This window comes from Rhea pennata, chromosome 8 (genome assembly GCF_028389875.1).
Source record: "Rhea pennata isolate bPtePen1 chromosome 8, bPtePen1.pri, whole genome shotgun sequence".
In the NCBI taxonomy this organism is placed as follows: domain Eukaryota; kingdom Metazoa; phylum Chordata; class Aves; order Rheiformes; family Rheidae; genus Rhea; species Rhea pennata.
In genome coordinates this window covers 15,424,403-15,444,829 of record NC_084670.1, presented here as the reverse complement: position 1 = coordinate 15,444,829, position 20,427 = coordinate 15,424,403, and the positions used below count along the sequence as shown (strand labels likewise).

Here is a 20,427-nt window from a genome sequence, read left to right as displayed (position 1 = left end):
GCGGAAGCCCGGAGGCAGAGCCGGGCGCTGCTTCGGCACCGCGGGGCCTGGGCAGGCAGCGGAGCCGGGACCGATTCCGTCGCGAAGGGCAGGGATTTGGGACGCCCTGAAGCACAAGGATTTCTTGAGCTCCGATCTATTGTGCACTATTCGATTCACCACGAACTACCTTTTGGGTTTAAAGTGTGACTTTTTCACAGAACCACACATTCAAAATTTATCTCGAGTCACATATAAAAAAATTAAATATTGCCAAAAGAGAAGTAGCTCTATGAATGAAGTTTTATTAACTTAGAAGTGATTAAAATAAAAACCTGCACTGTGATTTTACCAGCATAAGTAGTACTGTGTGAAATTTAAAGCACAAGAAAATTATTCAAGGAACTTTACTATATGTATGTATGTACATTTCTTTTCCCCCTACTCCTTCTTCTCCTTTCTTTTATGTATTTGGACAGCTCATAATATGATAAAATGTTACTCCAAAAGCATATTATCAAAGTACAAAGTCATATAACAATGATAAAAAGGAGAAAAAGCAACAATAAATATTTGTCTAACAAAGTAGCATTAGTGAGTAAATACGATGCTAATTAGCTACTGTAAAAAGCCAATTTTTAAGTGTCTCTACCATGAAGGTTGCTTTATAGGTATGTACAACTGCATAACAGCACAGTGGGAGCTCCTAGACTGTTAAGTTTATTTACGAAGACAGTTGGATGGGTAACAAGCCAGGAACTCCTCACTGTGCAAGGTTTACCTTCTTGTTCCTTGTGCAACACAACACGGAACTCAATCAAAAATATGGAAGTGGGTACATGTGTGAAATCTGCATTTTGCGTAAGTTCACGGTGGTAATGTATTTATCCTAAATGCACTTGCTGCTATTAAGATACCTATGTTTTAAGGCACACAAACAGCATACAATATATTACTTTTTTGTACAGTTTACTCACATAGGTACACCAGGAACATCAACGGATCTACTTGCAAGTATAAAATCTACTATATATTTGCAGAACTTGGTAAAGCATATTAAATCTAAAATTATTATACTTTATTATATTTTTATAATCTGATTCTTAATGGTAACCAGTGTATTAAGAAATCTGCTGCTGAGGAATCCACTGATATCAGATGCTTCATGCACTTGTATTTCCATTTTGTACTAAGACTTGGAAGTATAATATAAGAAAGTCCACATTGTTAAAACTACATAAAATACCTTAGTACTAAGAAAAATAGTATGCTCCTACTTGACAGAAAATAGAAATCAAAATAATTAAACTTAATAAAAATAAATAATACAGTTCCTATATTTAGTAACAGAGCACTAATGAAGCTTTTTAAAGGCCACCTATGGCCAAATTCTGCCATGTCTTCCTGGAAAGATACCTTACAGTAATAAACTAATCTAAAATATATCCAGATTTGTATTTAATAAAAGAAAAGAAATGTCCCTTAGGCAACTGTGTCAGCTCAGGTTAGTTTAAAGTTAATTCAATTCAATCTCATTCCAGTGGTGAGCTCTGCGGCTTGCCCACCGACACTGATCGGGGCTGTCGCAACGAAAGACGGGAAACAGTAGTAGTAGCTTAGAGGGCTCTGAAAATACAACATCTGCCTTCGCAGCAGCACACGGCTTTTCTGTTCACACGTTATAGGGTCCTTTTCTTCTTCTGAATAGAGCTTCAGAGATTGCCAGATCTCCCTTTCACAGGGAAGAACATTTTTAAATAAATGAGGAAGACAACAGCATATCAAAATTGTAATGCTATTATTCACCTCTGAGTAATTATTTAAAAACTTTTTTTAAAAAACATATTTACATATTCACGCTCACTCAAATTTTGAGATTCTTACACTAACCTTTCCTAGAGAATTCTCACTGTAATTTTGTACAGTATTTTAAATGGCTCTTCACATGTCTGCATCACAAGACTCCTCCTTCCCCTTGCTGTTTCTCCTACATTTTGAAACAGCAATTTCTTTTTGTTTTCAGAAAATACAATCTTATAGTACAGAACCCTGCAGATCTTACTGCTCAGTGAATACACAAAAGGATACTCACTACCAGCATGTTAAAAAAAATCTGGCTTTCCAGACAGTCTGTCACTCCCTATTATCTGGAAATGCACTTGAAAAGTTTAACAGATATTTTTCCTTAAGAAGAAATTTAATGTCACTGTTTAGATCAATTTCCTTTTTAAAAGATATGTTGGGCCTACAGCTCTCTCAGAAAAAGCAACAGAGATGTCCTAGATACACATCAGCATATTCCAGTGAAAAATTGCACAACATTCCAGGAAAAAATAGGACTCAGACAACAATTGCTTGCTATAGAAACCCAATTTCTTTCACATAGGTATTTTTGTCTATCTACATAATCTGAGTTAATCATTTAAGAAAAACATTTGGTAAGGAAATCATAAAAATATATTAGAAATACATTATAGAATTGAAGGTAATATTAGAGCGAGCATCCCAAGAGCAGGCAGTGCCTGGCTCACTTTATTGTACTGATTATGCTCATGGATGGTGTGCGACCTCCGTTAAACCAAGAAGTTGCCTACCAAGTGCAGCATTTCATACAGCTTTCACTGTGATAAATTCCCCAGCTAGAAATTAAATTAGCATTCCTATTTGCTCTTGCATGACTCTGTAATGGGTTTTACCCCTTGCAGAACTTAAATCCGCTAATTAACAGAAGTTGATTTCTTCTCAAGTCCAACAGACAAGATTTTTTGAATTTTTACAGTGGGTGAAGTCCTACTAATGCATCCTCATAAATGTGCATGAAAACTGACTTGCTTTGATAGGTTGTTGACTGCCTTTGACATGCACCTAGCCACTCAAGCTCTGAGTGGCTTTACAGACGTCTAAAGATTTGAATATCCTAGAAACACTCAATGCTTCTGTAGTGGCCTGACGCGTATGTTACCTGCATTTAGGAAATATTTCCTTCAGTAAATGCACTACCTTTGGATCTATATTTAAAAGCATTTCCAGTGTAACACTCAGCTCCTCAACTAGAGTCTAAGTGGAATTTATACTTCTCCGGATAGTGTTAACTAAAATGTAGATTCAGAGGCAAAGATGGGCTGGGTTTTTTTAAACAACACTAATGAAGTTCAGAAAAACACAATTAAAAATGTAACAAAAGCAAGATGTTTCTTCTGATGGACAAGGTGTAGATAATGTTTCATAATAAAAATCAATTAAAATTATATTTAACCTGGATTAAATAAAATGTAAGAATGTATTTCCAGGGCTTCTCAAGCACTTGAACCTCTCAAGAACATAACAGAATAAAAAACAAAACAAGTCTGAAGTTAGAGAAAAGGTGGACTTTGTATGGAAGATAAAGAATATCAAAATTCATACACTTGTACAGAACATCTTAATCACTGTTTAGCTCAGATTTTTTTTTCATATGCATATGAGTGTATCTGTCTTAACTTGTTTAAAGAGAAAGCAATAGTATGCACAGTAAGCTTTTTATTCTGCTTTGCTATGGAAACAAGGCATGTGTGATCCCACTTGCTCACTTTCTCCATTTTCTCAAATAATTTTTAACTTGTTGGATGATTTCACCTAATCAAAGATGGAGGGTGGGAGGAGAAAGATAGACATAGTATCAAAAGCAATTCTCTTCCCATGGATTCTAGGAAATACCTAAGAGGAGGGACTCAGCAAGTGCCCCGAATGGGACAATGCAGAGAGCCAGGAGGAGGGGCTGGGGCAGACGTGACTTCCTGGCCATCATCCCTGTCCTGCTCCACAAGGTAGAAACTGCAGGTAGTAGTAGTGCTTTTTCAAGCCTCAACATAACCATATTGACCTGCTGTTGCACTGTACCAGCTGGACAGACTAACTCAGTGCAGTTTTCCTTCCAGCCACCGCATGCGTCCTTCCAGGTTCCCCCAGCTTGAGGGAAGATACTGCTTCAAAAGCAGCTGCACTTGGGCTTCTCCATCCAGAAAGGGAAACGCTTCCTAACTGAAGATACGACTCCTGTCCAGACAGGTGACACCACAGTAAGATTATAGCCTTCCCAAAACTATCTCTGCTTGCAAATCCCCTGGTGAGTGAAGCCACTGTGATAGTAATGAAGTCTTTATCTTGATTAGAAAATGTTTCATTATTTGGACTAATGAACCACTCTTCCACACCTGTTTGTTTTCTAACTGCACAGAAAAGGCATTTAGCCAGGCTTCATCTTCTCAACTGCAACAACCTGCACATGCACATAACGTTGCCATAACAAATCTAAGCTCCAAGTAAGAGAATTAAGGATTTTCTTATTTCTAGCAAAAGTTGGATGCTCTTATTCTAACCTTTGTTCATGTTCATACTTCCAGGCATGAAGTGCTACTAAAGCACGTTACACTTGGCATCTCTTATTACTGAAGCAGAAGGCAATGTAATCTTGTGAGAAGGTGTAATAATGCGGTATTCATTTTGCTTCTGTGGCTGGAAGCCAACTCTATATTAATATTCATTTCCAGTACACAGAGCCACAATATTTCATTTATTTTAAGAATTTACAATTAATTTGGTATGATTCTGTTATCTGCTCCCAATTTCCTTCCCTGTTTCTTTTAGCTGAAAAAGCAACTCCTGTACAGACTTAAAAAAAGTAAATTCACAACTGAAGCATCAAAAGATTGCTACTGGCTACTAAAAGCAAGAAAAATAGGGACAGAACAAAATGAACTTGAAATATTACAGATGACAATGAAAATTAGCTTTCTGCAAATGGCAAAAACTCAATCTGCAGAAGTTCTCAGCTGACTTCTGCCTTTCCAAACTCAGCAGATAAAATAGTCTTTGCAACCTGCGGTTTGCTACAGCAACATAAACAGAGAAAATAACAGTTTTTCACCTGCTTCATCTGTTTTCAACCACTGCATACTACTAAGCTGCAAGTACTCTGGTGAATCCTTGCAAAATCTACTAGCTATAGGGATTTTAAACAATAACATAGAAAATCCTTTATTATCTCAAAGCTTCAGAAAATCCATAAATGGAAAAGTCCATTTCCTGCACCTCTGGTTTACTCTAGTGCAATCACTTTTCCAGCATAACTTTATTTATACATAATTTGTTAATTGTGTAAAATGTAAATGTCCAGTAAATACGCATTTACCTTCCTTATCTAGAGAAGAGGCTGAAATCATTTTTACCTCCAGCTGTTGTGACTTACTTTCATGTAAAAATGAGATTCAACTCACAGACCATAGACATGACAGACACCAAGGGAGCGACCACTACAGCATATAACAAATCAGAAATCACCATTTAACGAAACCACACAGGATCTGTAGTTTTCCTTGGGAAGCTAGTTTTCTAAAACTATCCTTGCAAACAGCTTTGAAGAAGAAGGGGGAGGGGAAAAAACTGTGAAAGCTATTTAAGTGAAACTAGGCTTCCCAATGTTCAGAAACCTTCAAGAAAGGTTCCTAGTATGCATGCCCCCATGTATACAAATTAGTAACATTTCAGTAGAGCCTGTCTGCGGGACAACACAAGACCTGTGTTTTATTCTAGAACAGACACTTAGAGAATTACTCTGCGAATGTGGAGCACCTTACGCAATATTTAAATCTTTAAATTTTGGTCAGAAATTTTGCCTTTTGGAGGGACTAGATATTTTTTATTTGTATAGATGTGGGGAACAAGGAGGGGAGGAAATGCAGTATCTTTCCTGAATTATCTCTAAAGATTTAACCTTAAAATCCAAAGAATTTCTACAGTGTAAGGTAGGCATCCACTTTAAAAGATGGTGAGATAGCATTATAAATGCACTAAAGAAGCATATATACCACAAACCAATTACTGAATAATGTAAGAAGTCATGGAGGTGCTAGTTTATTGCCAAACCAATCATTTCACCTGAAATCTAGTCAACTAAAATGACTGCACCCAGAAATAGCCTCAAGTTCCCTATAAATATTTGTAATTAAAAATTAATAAACCATGTCCTGATCATTCCTTCGTGCTTTTGTCTCATATTATGAACCAGAAGGGCCGCAAGAACAGCTAGGGAGACAAGTAACTAAATAAAATACTATTCACAGAGAGAAACAAATAAAGAAGACACAAAGTTATTTTTAAAAGTTTTTTTTCCTTCTTCATCTCCATAATTTAAGAAGTATTTTAAACATTTGATGAGTGAATTATTTTTGCTTTTTTTTATATAAAGCAAAAGGTTTTTTTTGAAGTAGATGCTATTCCTGTACGCATACTGAGTTTTATTTCCTGAAATTTAACATGTACTGTTCTGATCTTAATGAAGTGTTTGCAGTTCTATTTTCAGCCAGCCAAATGAGAAATGCAAAATGGATATTTCAATTACACTTTTCAGTTATTTTATATTACATTTAACACAGCTATATGTTCCTTATGAATGACTGCACATTGAAAGTAAAAGAAAGAGAAATAAACAAGAGTCCAAAAATAAACTACCTACCACTAAAGGATATCAGTACTGTTATTCATTTGTCTGAATTGCATTTCAGTTTCATCATAACACTTTAATATCAAATATATTTTCTTTTTATAAAAAAGAGAAGAATTGGAAGCCTAAAAATTAAAATCTAGAATGACAGAGATGCTCCTAGTTTGACATCCTAAAACCTCAAATCATTGAATAGAAATTGTTCTAAATTAATTGTGCAGACTGTGCATTTCATCTCTGCAAGCTGAAGGAAAATCAAAAAAAAAATAATAAAAAAACCACCTTACCTTCTGTACACTGCAGGAAGCCGACAGTGAGCAGAAACCAAAAACTTTGCATTCTGCAACCAGAAGACACCATTATTGATCCCTGTAAGAGTTTTCTTTGTATTCCTTAACGAATCCAGTTATAAAAGCCCAGCATCATCGAAACCAGTGGTCTGCATTACTCATCTTCATACCTGGAGAATCAGAGGATTTGGGGGAAAAAAAAAAGGGTGGGGGGAGGGGAAACAATGTCAATGTCCATCAATAGCTGAACACCAATAATTTGAAATATCAAGTTTAATTTGACAAGACAGGAAATTTTAATAAAAACTGACAGTACACCTGTATTACAGCTAGGAATTTGGCAGGTACGTAGGTTTCAATCTCTCATGGTCAGTGACCATTAAACAGAATGTCAAATAATGATACAAGTCAAAGTTGAAAGTATGAATGCAATTAAAGTACACGCACCAAGACACAGAAAAACATACGAGAATGTTTTCCCTGAGCTTAAGAAAATGGATTTGCAAATGATGAGGTTTTAGGTTAGCTTTTCCCACTCCCCAAAGTCTGCATTACAGTAAAATTAAACGTAGGACACCACGATGTGTCTTAGCAGCTGAACCCAGGCAGAGGCGGAGAAGAGCTGAGCAGCGGAGCCCAGCGGCAGCAGCTTGCAGGGAAGCCGGGCAGGTCCCTGCCCCACTGCCTCCCCTCCACCGCCCGCCGACCCTCCTCTCACCACCTCCGTCCCTCTCCTCAGACAAGCAGCACTAACAGCAACTTGGCCAACCAAATAACCGTTTTGTTGAGGAAGCCCTGTCCGTATGACACCGCAGTTTGGAGTGTTTCTCCACAACAAACCCCTTCTGAGGGATGGAGATAAGCGTACCAAATGATACCCTGCCGTCCTTGGCTCCTGACAAGATTTGTCTGACTGCAAGAGAAGTATTAACTCAACTGCTCCTGCAAACTATGTACCGCAGGAAGACTTATTAAGGCTATCATTTGCATAAGGAAAATAAAATTATGGAGATAGAGAGCAGTTATTGAAGGTTTGACAGCAGAGCGCTCCCTGCAGCAGGTGACTCCATGCTCTCCCCAGCCAACTGAAAACCTGCCTGCACCCTCCTCCACAGCTCCTGCGCAGGCAGGGTCACGTCTCATCTCCGACTACTAGAGCTTGAGAAGTTAGAGAAAAACGAACATCAGGATAAGCGAGTTTTAAGCATGCAGATGGCTCCACGAATTGCAGCAATGCGAAGCGACTTGAGAAGAACGGCTCCGTGAACGTAGCTCTTTTGGTGTCTCACTGCAGCTATGTTCTGTGCCACATCTGCTTGGTCTTCCCAAGACGCACAAAGGGGACTGTATTTTCACATGTGAATGAATTTGAGATATTTTAAGTTAACATTATTTTATAAATATATAACAATAATTATGCTGTGTTTAGTGATAGACTAGACTATCAAAATATATATAGAATATAGAACATTCTATATTCTATATATAGATCTTGCCAGTTATATTCTATATCAAATATATAGAATACATAGAATATAACTGGCAAGATCTAAGGGTCATTTACGTGTCTTATGAGTATCTTACGAGTGTTAGCATATTTAGGGCTTGAAAAAAATGTATTTATCCTTTTGCCAAAGAGAATTGGAAACAATGAAAAACAAAGAATCACAGCCAAAGAAATTCTACAAAATACGGATTTTTTTCAAAAAGTAGAAAACAATTCCATTTATATTAATCAGTGTTAACATAAATCAATGGTAAGTTTGTTCCCTGAGCAGGTGGACCGCAACAAGAATGACACGTACCTTTTTCACTGAGGAAAGAAAGACTGGAATTAACAAAACAGATTATAGAATTATCTGTTTGGCTCTGAACGAGGGCAAGATGACTGCAGCAGAATAGCAGGTTATGAAATACTCAAGCAGGCAGCTTCATCTGGCTCCCCTTTAACAGGGGCGATGCCTCCTCACTACAGGCATCTCTCCCGCAGAACACAAACTTCCTCGCAATTTCACTTACAGGAAAATGAGAGAGCCCTGACAACCGAGGCCAACTGATTTTGTTTGTTTATACATTAAAAACAACCCGTTTTTCCAATTTGCAACTGCAGGCAGGTGCTGTTCAGTCACGGGCGCTTTTATCCCCACGTATTTCCGACCAGAGCTCACAACGGCAGCGCAGCGCCCCGGCGCAGGGCAGCCGGAGAGGCTCTCCCTGGCACACACCCAGCTGCCCAGGGGTAAAGGATCTGCCCTCAGTTTAGCCGGTAGCACACCGGCTGCTGTAGGGCTACCGAGAAGCAGTCATGAGGAGACAGTTGTTTTATATCTCTACATCTTTATCAATGCGCTGAGAGTGTTTTGCAACTGGAAAAAAAAAAGTCTAAAAATCCACAAAGGAGGCACTGCATGCAGCAGAAATTACAATTGCTAAGAAGCTCCTGCTGAGTAAAGAAACAAAAATTGCCACCATGATATCTAAAAAGAAACCCCTAGAGATAGTTCTGCTAAAAGCTTGGGGAGGGCTTGGATTAATTTTCCACCTGTAGCACCCAAAGGGAAAATCATAAAACCATTTCACAGACACTACAGACTAATCAGTATATTTTCAGTAAGCAATCAGAATAATCCAAGAAAATAGGTGAGGAACAATAATGGCTAAAAGTAAAATTAAGTCAGCCTTCTGATTGCTCCCAGTCTGTCCAGAGGATTTTGACTTTGTAAGACTCGTATTTTCTGACTGTTTATTTCCATAACATATGCTGCATGGCTGCACACCCAGATTTTTAAACATCTTGTTTCACTTTCAAGTGGATAGTAACCTACCTTTATCATCCTTAATCTCATTGCTTTCTTGTTTTTTGGGAGAGGGAGGAGCTTTAGAAAAAACTAAAATAAATAAATAAATAAATAAATAAATAAGAGCACCTCTTGTGATAGCTAACATCTCTCTAGGAAAAAAATGCCAAACTTAAATCATTCCCCCCCCCCTTAATAAAGTAAAAGTTCCTAACCTTGTAAACTGTCTTATTTTAACTGTTCTAATGAGAAACCACAGTTTCTGAAAGGGCATTGATGTTTTTGTGATACCACAGCTGGCAAAAACTATTTAGATAAGGATAAATGCAAGATGTGTTTAGGTCAAATATAACTACTTTGTGTAATACATTGTTTTCTCTATATTGCTGTAGTCTACAGACATACAGAATTCAACGCAATCTGTTAAAAATATATTTATATATTCAAAATAACCTAACTAGCCTCTGCTGGTTATCAGTAACACATGGTTTTTAAATAGCCATAAAAAGTATGCAATGTTTGAAAACAGATGCAGTAAGTTTTGAGTTTGATTTCCACACCCTTCCCATTAAAAACTAACAGCTTTACAGCAAACAATTATTAATGCAACCTCTGACAAACTATATGTGTCTCCAAATAAAAGAACACTATAGTTCCAAACCAACTGCTTATTAGCATAACAAAATTAATCCTGAAAACGTTATCCAGACCTGGGCTGGAGCCAAAAACACTTTGACTGTAGACATGAGACGTTGCCATCAGCCTTGTCTTTCTGACCATGCAGTTATCAGAGATACGGACATAGTCAGTGCAATCTCAAAACAACAACAAAATCCCAAACCAAACAGTAGGACCAGCTAAAGCCATATTAAGTTACTTCTCTGTAAACAGAAAAGGTAGATCATGGCAAGTGGCTACCCTGCACAAATAACTTACTTCCCCTCAGACCTTAATAAACCTTTTCTCTGGATCACTGAGTGCTTGGGCTCGTGGGTAGGGCAGACAGAAACTCCCTAGAGCAAAGAAAGGCTGCTTGAATTTCAGAGTGCAATAAAAGCTGCCCAGAAAACTTCAGTTGTAACTTAAATCCCTACCTCTGGGCCATACTGCAGTCTCTCACAGAAAAAAACTCTGCTGGAAACTAAGCGGTTCACCTTGCTAGGTCTCTGTGCGTATGCGCTGTTAAAGGAGACTAGATCAGTTAATGGGAACATTAGTGTCCAACCCTGCACAGTGCAGAGTTACTGGATGTCTCTTCATGCTGTATTCATGAGCTGTGCTCAAAGCCCCAGATATCTTAGTATCTCCGCTCTGTTTCCTCATGCCTGTGCGCTTCTGAAACCTCGCACACGAGCTGCACAGCTCCTGCAGAACATGTGCCACGGATGGCCACCTCTTCCCCAGCACTGCTCCTCAGTGCCCCAGGGATGGAGGAAGTGGCTCTAACTATGCTCCTGGAAACACTTTTCTCTTTGAAGAGAAGGACCTCTGCAGAACTGCTGCTTCTCGACATCACCGTTTACCCTTCCCAAGGTTTTATTTTCAAAAGCCTTCAAAAGAGGGCCTTAAAAGCTTCACAGCACCTAAAGCAGCATGCTCAAGAGCCATCTCTTCCCTCATAGTTCATCCAGCTTTCCAGCCAACTAAAACAGAGCAGAAAATGCGGTTCTTTTCAGCTAGGTGAGAACACATGCCTTTTGCTGGAAGTCTTTTAGACTAAGGCTGATATATTTTACAATGTAACACTTGTTTTCCAGATCATCCCAGAACCGCAGAAAGCACTTGCAATCTTAGTTAGGCTTTAACATCTCTACTACATAAATACAAGTAACACTAGCTTCACAGACCAGAGTGGTGCTGCACACAGATGTAAAGAATACTAGCCGTAACTGCATACCAAGTATGCTCTGACAGAGCTAGCAGAACCCTGGCAGTCTTTCTTATAAATCCTACACGACCTGCCTTGCCATACATGCAGCACCCCCACTGCCTTTCATAACCCAGTTTATGAAACTAATTCTGTAATATATCTGAGATGCTCTGCAGAGGAAAGGAGGGGGAAGAGGCAGCAAGGATGAGAAGATACATATTCATACAGTATAAGAGGCTACTTAGTCTCCTGAGAAATCATGTATCCATGTGCCTTCCCATCATGAGGCTTTCCCAGTTAAAAAAAAAAAAAAAAAAAAAAGACAGTTACACTTCCTATAATAAGTAACATATGAATTCAATTAATGTAGCATGATTAGTAAAACCTTCTAAGCCACACTAGTAAAATAGCAGAATGAGACTTAGTATCATTTATGATCTGAGAGCCAGTTTTACATGTCTGCAATGTGAGAGCCAGGTCTAGTCCTCAACATTTTACTTTTATCTTTAGACGCATTCAATGAGTTATTTCTAAATTCTCAATCTGGTTATTCACAAATTAATTTACATCAACAACTTTGCATTAGTGCTATAGCACCAGCTTGTATGAAATCCTCAAAGTTATAAGATCTTACTGAAAAACTGAAGACACGCAAAACAGGTGTCGTTTAGCTGGCATCTCTCAGCTACTTATGGTAAACAATCAATGCCTAATCTGTCTCAATTAAACAAGTTGCTTATTGCAAGAAGAAATAAAAGGCTAAATCTGCTCAATCTAAAATTGGTTAACGAAGACTTGTGTTCCATTAAAAGCAATCCAATACTAAAAACATACCCCAGAGTATCATCTTCAATTCTGCATTTGACAGTCCCCATTAACTAAAACCTTCAACATCGGATTACTAACCCAAAACATCTCTTTCCAACTTGTACAGAAGGAATGGAGTAGCAGGGAAGGGAATAACACAGTAAGAACAAGACTTGACCAAGGTCATCCAATCTTGCTGTCCAATAAAAAAGTGATTTCTATGCATTCAGCTGCCTTGTGCTCTGAAGAGATGTATCAATGCTTTAGCAAAGCCTGAAACAGTGTGTAGTAAGTATACGTGTACCCTAAATCCAGAATAATCACAAAAATGTGTCCCACTGGTGTGGGTTCCTGCTCATCAGCAGGGCAGATTACTCAAAACGCAAGGTCTACCAATGGAAGACGTGACATGAAACAGCACAGCGACACTGTTTCGGCTCTGTAACATCACGATTTAGTCCCGGAGCACACAGCAGCTCAGTGGTCTACCTCAATCATTCGCAGAGAAAATAAATAGGATATAACAGAAAAAAGATGGAGATTTTTGTTTCTCAGGCGCGCTGCGATTCGGCTCGGCCTCCTGCCACGCTTTCTGCCCGCGTTACGCGGCGCTCCGCGCCCAGCAAGCCCGCTCTGCCCCTTCTCGCTAGCGGGGGACAAAGCTGGGACATGCGAGGCAGTTGTCATCCGATACGCCAGCCCAGTAAACCTTTGCTAGCGCTAATAAAGACGGCTCTTTTAGGGCTCCAGGCAGTCTCCTTTCACCAAGGCTGAACTTCTCTTTTTTGCTAAATACTCCTTCCTCTTCACATATTTCCTCTTTTTCATATGAATTGTCGTTGTACCACCAAATGGGACCACCTCAACTCAAAGAGTCAAGGTAAAACCTGTCTAATACTTCTGCCCCCGTCTCACTAACCCTGCTTGGCATCTTAACGACACATCCCCGGCATCCAGCGACGCTCGAGGTCGACCACAGCCGCTACCGGCCGCAAACCCCAGCGACGCGGCGGGCGCGTTACGTGTGCCGAGCGCGCTGGGCACCACAGGCACCGGGGAAGCACGCTGGAAACAAAATGAATGGAGAGAAAAGTCCTCGGGCATGCCCAGGCCCCCGGATCGGCGGCCGCGCGCTGTTTCCGCTCACCAGCGGCGAGGATTTCAACGCGCCCGACCGGCTTTCCGGCCTTTCGCCACGCAGCGCGATTCACGAGGGGGCTGCGACAGCCCGCGTTCGAAATCGTCGCCTTTTCTATCGCTATTTCCTATCAGTCTAGGCAGTCTGTATTCTGCACAAATGACCCTGATCAAGGTTTGAGAATAAGCTTGTATGGGCAGTAAAGTCAATTTTGATTATTTGGGGGAAAAAAAAAAAAAGAAAAAAAATCTATCGAAAACCACTGAAGTTACCAGACAAATTTAAACTCCTTAAAAAAAGACTGAAAAGTACTTTCAAAAATCCAAAGAAGCATGCACACACCTATACACATGAAGCACTGGGCGAGAGGAACATGGTTCTCATGTTAACATCTGTGAGATCCTGGCCTGATCATTGCACAGTGAAATATGAAACAAAATCAATGGTGGCACAGCAGATGTAATCTCTGCTGTGTTTGGCTCACTGCACTGCATCCTTTGACTCATAAATCATTGTTACTAGCCATCCAGTGAATCAATATTCAGATTCCCTCTTGGTCTGTACATATGACCACGAAATGAAATAATAATGACCAAAATCTGTCATAGATTAGGTTATCAGTATTACCAAAAGGGATTTCTTGGGAGCAATGAAGTAATCTAGGATAAAATATATCAGACGAGCTTACAAAGAAATGTGAAAAGGCTGTGACTAAATATAGAGACAGTAGGAGAAAATAATTTTTAAATTCAGCTTCCTCCATTGTACCCTCAAGCACTAGAATTTACTATAGCATCACAATAATCCACATTTTATGACAGACCATTTTAATAACATATATTTTTAATCACATTTTGGTATACTTTGACATTTTTCTTTTCCTTATTTCAAATAAGCCCTCTGTAACTTACTACCGGTTTTCTTTTTCCCCTGAAGCATGATTAATATTATTAATAGGTCCTACAGAGAGCAGGACCAGAGAGTCCCATTTCCCCACTGGTGGCAAGGCATTATCAGTAGCTTCTCCTACAGGCCTGATTCTGCCACGAAAGCAGAATCCATTTCCATTACCAGACACGGGCTCTGCAAAGACTTCTACGTTGCCTACACATCTCATGGCACAGCCATAGTTGAGAGTATTTCTTTGTAAAATTTAATGAGAAATACACATTCAGGTAACTTTTCTTAAGTGTGCAAGGCATAACTACCAGTCGCTCATCCCATTTGTACCACTCTTTTAGTCAGGGTAAACTATGCATTTTTTAAAAAAACAGTAACAATAAAAATAATCCAACCTGCAAGAGCTCAAACTTCAATGTTTCCAAGTACAGCTGATTTAGACAAAGAGGTAACGAAGGCTAACTTGTAGGTAATTTTTAGTTCATCTCCTGTGACAATAGCTGACAAAAATACTTCAGTTCACTTTTAAAATTATTGTTGTAGAAAAGCTTAGAAAACTATAATGCTTAATTTCTGAGATGTTATGAGCAAAAAGAGCTCTAAATTACAATTCAGCAAGAAAGCTCCTACTACTTGAACACAGCACTGTTTAAAACTGGCACCTCTCTCTTCTCCCTAGCATCCTGCATAGTATTTTCTCTTCCCAGAGGGAGAAACAAGACAAATATTTTGGAAGGACTAAAGGCCTTTCCCCAGCACCATGAAAAGGGAATGTGAAGCAGTATCTTCTGACTAGTGAACAAAATGGAAGAGGAAAATCTTGAGCACTGCCACATCAACCACTATGAGTACCTGAAAACGGATCTCTGAATCACTTTCACTCAAAGATTAAAAAAATAAAATAAAATAAAAAAGGAAACAGAAAACGATCTCTCATCAATGGAGCGACTGAAGACATGACGTTCTGCATATGTTTTAATTTTTTGTAATCTACATAGAGTAATAATTGAATTCTTGCAATGTTAATTTTCATCTATACATCTCAGGTGAAACAGGTTATACTATCAGCTCAACACATTTATAATTCAAACACATTTGTTAGCAATAACAATCTCTGTTGCTCTGTGGTTTCATCCAGCAGAGCAAGAACTCTGTACCATGCATTTAAAATTTAAGTAATATAAGTTTTAGTAGCTCAATGCAACTATGATACCACTACTTTGGAAAAAAAAAGAAATTTTTCATTTACTTTTTATTTAGATACTTTAGCTTTTCCTCCATAATTATCAATACTTAATGGCTTTTATTCATATTTTTAAAGAAAAAATAAAGAGAATTCTTCTTATAAAAAATAACTACTCTTCATATTTTCAGCTGCAGTTCAGGATCCACATGAGCACCAAGAAAGAAGAAGAAAGTCTAGATTTGTCTATCAACACTATTTATAAGCGAACAAGTGGAAAGATTACAAAATTTTAATAAGAACACGATATTATGGTAGCAATAATCTAGGTGTTTTACTGGGAAGTGAAGTGGATTACCGTAAATGAAATTTTAAATGTCCTTTCCATTTTATAGATAACACAAAATGACTCTTTTCATGTCTCCAGCGATAAGGATACATGTGCCACACATTTAAATAGTGCCCTCACCCTATCCAACCCTGCTCATGAATTAATAATTCAGTGACATTAATACAAGGAGATAAATGATAAAGAGGTTATAGCACAAGGGCCAACAGTACACATATACTTCTTTTAGAACAGCTAATACCTCTCTGCCAATTACAGTTAGAACTTTTTAACAGTTTTCAATGGCATTTTTACAATCTAAATAGCAGCTTATGCACACACAATTTCACACAACTCAAGCTTAATAAATCTCCTGCTGCTACCAAACAATCATTCTAGGGGATTAAACTGCAACATCTGCTAACATTAATAAGCATTTTACATAGCAATATGTATAAAAGCAGTTGCTATTGGTCTTCTGAAAAAGCTTCTAGGCTGGCTTGGCACAAATTATACCTTCATGCAATTGATAACTTTAGCTTATGGCAACAATATGGTAGCTATAGTGCTATATGATGGGGGGAACAACAATATTATATACTAACTGAAATTATCATTTGTAGTAGAACAATTTTCAAAACACTTGAAAAAATAAACAAAATGTATGTACATAAAGAATTTCAGGTAAGAACCTCATAAAATCCCACCATTTAAATACTTATTAAAAAACTGAAGATGCCAATCAGTTTCCAAGAGTGCATTTTTCTGCTAATACCAGCTATAACTTTTTAATCTATGTTGGGCCTTTTTATTCTCGTATTTATATCAATGTAGAAACTACTGTGAAAGAATGTGTGCCTTGCTAAGGCCAAAAAAAAAAAAAAAAAAAAAGAGAGAGAGAGAGAGAACCAAAGGTGATATTTAATTCAGAATTCCAGAATATATTTTGAGGCCAAATTTGGCAAATAACTGCGCTTTCGAATCGGGAGACGCAACATCGGCCTGAGCCAAGAACACAGTTGGCAAACGCGGCACAAACTTCTTCGCGCAGCCCTGCCAGCGAAACTCACCCCCTGCGCTCGGCCGGGGACAGGCGAGCCCCGGAGCCTGCCAGTCACGCGTCACTGCGGAGACGACAAAACCAGCAGAGCCACGTCCTGGCTGGCATGATCCTTTTATAGTAGAACACTTCCCAAAATGCTTCAAAAATAAAGGACATGCAAAAGATTTCAAGTTCTTACCTCATAAGCCCTACAGCCTGCAGTTTTTCAGAAACTGAAAAGAATCGAAAATCAAGTTTGCAAGAGCAGATATTATAACACTTACGAAACCTTTGTATAACCACTCCAACGTAATTTTGTTGGGTGGATAAATATGGGCCAGTATCAGCAAGCTCACTTGTTTCTTTTACGCAAAATTAAATTTTTATCAAAAATACCCAGTGATAAGAGAGAACAGGATCAAATAACTACGTAGGAAATAACGAAGCTGCTTTTTTGCTTAATTAGGAATGAATCTCTCCAGATTTTTTCAGGATTAATTGCTTAAACATGATTGTTTTAACATTACTTTCTAAGTCAAAACATTGCTTTAAAAATAAGTATTATTGTACTCTCCTGATGTTGCCTACATTTCTATTTGACATGTTACAAAAGAGATGAAGAAAATGAAAGAAGATAATACGATTCCCACAATGCCTATGTTTGACAACTAACGCTCAGGTCAAACCTTTTGATGCTTCCAGGTTTTAAGCTACCTGTAACCGGGGCTGAAGCCACCCTTAGCCAAGAAAAACGGTTGTTTAGGGACTGAAGACAAAAAACGAAAAGCATAATTTAAATAGATTTAGTATCTACTTTTGTCTCAAACTCATGACGGTTTCTTTAGGTCAAAGTCTGCACCTACACTTCCCATCCATATTTTACAGACCAGAAGTCATTGCTGCTTGAGGAATCACATGGGGATCAAGAACTAAAATGTCTCGGTATCACAGTTTGGTTTGGGGGAGGGTTTTGGGCTGTCCTCTAATAGAGTTTGAATTTTAAATTATCATTTTAAAATAAAAAGTTATTGCGTACGCTGCCTACAAAAACACAATGAAAAGCTGTGACAAATTCTTACTCATCTCTCTCAAGGAGTAGTAAAACATGATATTGGCCCACGACTCGCTTTTGAGGCGATTCCTCCGCAACTTGCGTTCGAGTCTCTCACATCGCGCGCACACGCTCGGCCACGTGCCAGCCCTACACGCTAGCGAAGATTTACTGCCGTGGCAGTAGTCCCGTGGCTATTTCAAATCCAGGTCACAACTTCACGCAGTTACTCAGATTAACGTTTACAATTTAATCTGTTTTAACACAGGAATCAGTCATTGCTGAGAGGAAATCTAGGTGACGCTTCTGCTCAAAGAGGACTGAGTATTAAATATGAAATTTAACAGGTTTTTAATCATAACCATTTGTAAACAGTATAATATACGCCTGCCCTAATTTAGTAAGATAGAATTCTCACATAACACTCATCAAACCGAGCACAAAAAACCCTCTTCTGACATTTCACTAAATTAAAATCTCTAGGCCCCGCAGCAAGAATGCACAAATTTAGATTTTATTAATACCTTAAATCAAACTCAGTTTTATGTAAGGCAATTTACAAGTCATCTTCTCTTGCGATAGCGAAGAACACAACAGGAACTTCATCACGTTTTTACAGTCACTTCGAATGGGAGACTGTCTCACCTTTCAGTCTGACCTGCCATCGTTACAAAAATAACATTTTCTTTGAAATCCAGCAAACTTATTTTCACGAAGGCAGGTCTGAGCCTTCGGCCAGCACGCTAACGACGACGGGGCGGCTGACAGCTCCGCCGACAGCGACGGAGTTTAAGAGACGCTCCTCCCGCTCTGGAAGAGGCGCGCTGTTTCACCAACCTCCCGTTCGGCGATCCGAAGAGCTCTGCATTTTATCTAAACGCCCCGATTTCACACCGCGCCCGCGCGGGGAACGCGGCGGCGGCGGCGGCTCCCGCGCCGGCCTCCCGCCCCGGCGCGGCTCGGCTCGGCCCGGCCCCCGGCGGGCAGGCGACGCCGCGGGGCCGGCGCACACAGCCCTCGCGAGCCGCCAGGGCGGCGGCAGCAGGCTCAGCCGCAACGACGAGCTTTTTAACCCGCGTGAGAACTCCACCAGCGCACGCCGGGAGTCACGCGTCCGTCTGAAGAAAAATTCAGAGCGTAGAAGAAGTGCGGAAAAGAGAAAGATCGTGTTGGCGCTACACGTTACGGGAGAGACCAACACAAACACGCAGCGAGATGCGCGTGCCTCTGCCCCAGCACAGTTACTCAGAAAACTTGGCTGTTCTGCAAACAATCATATTCCATAGATGACTGATGATTTCAGAGTGCCAAAACACATCTATGGCAGATTCTGCGTAATTTTATCATTATTATTTAAGAATAAAGTCCAGACAAGGTCACAACAGCAATCAACGCACAGTTTATTTATGGGTCACTACTGGGTGGAACTGAGACCTTACTCCCGGAGGAACAGAGAAAGGAGGACAGCGGGAGGAATAGCACAGAAGGAAACTGAAAAAGAAACCTAAAGGCCCATCCCTTCTAGGATGCAAAAAGCAACAGACCCACATATGACAAACCACTTCACCTGACATCGCTGATGTTAACGAATTCACTAGAAGGTCCTCAGTTTTTTCCAGTCAAAATGAGATTTGATGGTTTTGACCTAAAAAAGGCAGTTTTACAGATCACCTAAAAATAAAAATATCTAGAACTAGATTAATATGTGTACGTACAAGAGCAACTTTCAGCAAGCACAGCATAACATTCAAGCACAGCCAGACATTTCACCACAATAATTTCTGGCAATCAAAATCAACAGTGATTTCATTTTTACAGTACTGTTTTAGGATGTTAATGCATATTAACTTTTTTCCTAGGGTGTTTTTTTTTTTTTTTTTTTTTTTTTAGTTTTTTCAGTTTTTACACAGTATTTTTATTTACTAACTGGAGTATTTATGTTTAATCTAACCAGGAACAAAGTACTAGTGCAGCAGGTTCCCTTTCTGGCTGACAGCATGACTCTAGTGACATCTGTGACTCTGGACAAGCATCTCCTCTCCTGACCTACCTCACAATGTCTTCACATGAAAAACTGGACACCTAATATTTTTAAATGAAAAAGCAGTGCAGTAATAGCAACTGTATATTTGTATACAAGCATACACACACCTTCATGAGTAGATAAGCCGTGTGCTATTGTTCAGCTTTGGTTAATGTTTCACTCATTTTCAAAAAATATTTACAAAAATAAGTCTGGCTTAGCACAGCAAAGAATAAAAATATAGCTAAATATATTTTTGCAAATACTGAAATAAACCACTTTCTTTCAATAAACCACTAAATTTTGCATTTCTCTCTAGAAAGTTATTTGTCTTGCAATGACCATTAGAAGTTCTAACTTCTAAACAGCAGGTACTGTAATTATTTTAATATCCATAAAGCACTAATTTCTTGAAGCCTGGCCTTACACAAAACGCATGTACTACCCTCCATTTAAAACCTCGTTCAATAAGCCAGTATTACAAAAATTTTTACGTTGCTCTGTGTTTACTGGGACATAACTCATTAGAATGGTGTA

At 39.0% G+C, this 20,427-nt stretch overlaps 1 protein-coding gene across 9 annotated transcripts in view; it reads right to left on the bottom strand.

The window, feature by feature from the left end:
* Nucleotides 1-20,427, bottom strand: part of ADGRL2 (adhesion G protein-coupled receptor L2) — a 379,725-nt gene that overhangs the window by 117,048 nt on the left and 242,250 nt on the right. For all 9 annotated transcript variants that reach the window (XM_062581959.1, XM_062581960.1, XM_062581961.1 and 6 more), the window contains one exon: nt 6,748-6,920. In XM_062581959.1, the coding sequence (XP_062437943.1) occupies nt 6,748-6,820 (73 nt within the window). In that variant the 5' untranslated portion in view covers nt 6,821-6,920. The remainder of the gene's footprint in view (nt 1-6,747; nt 6,921-20,427) is intronic.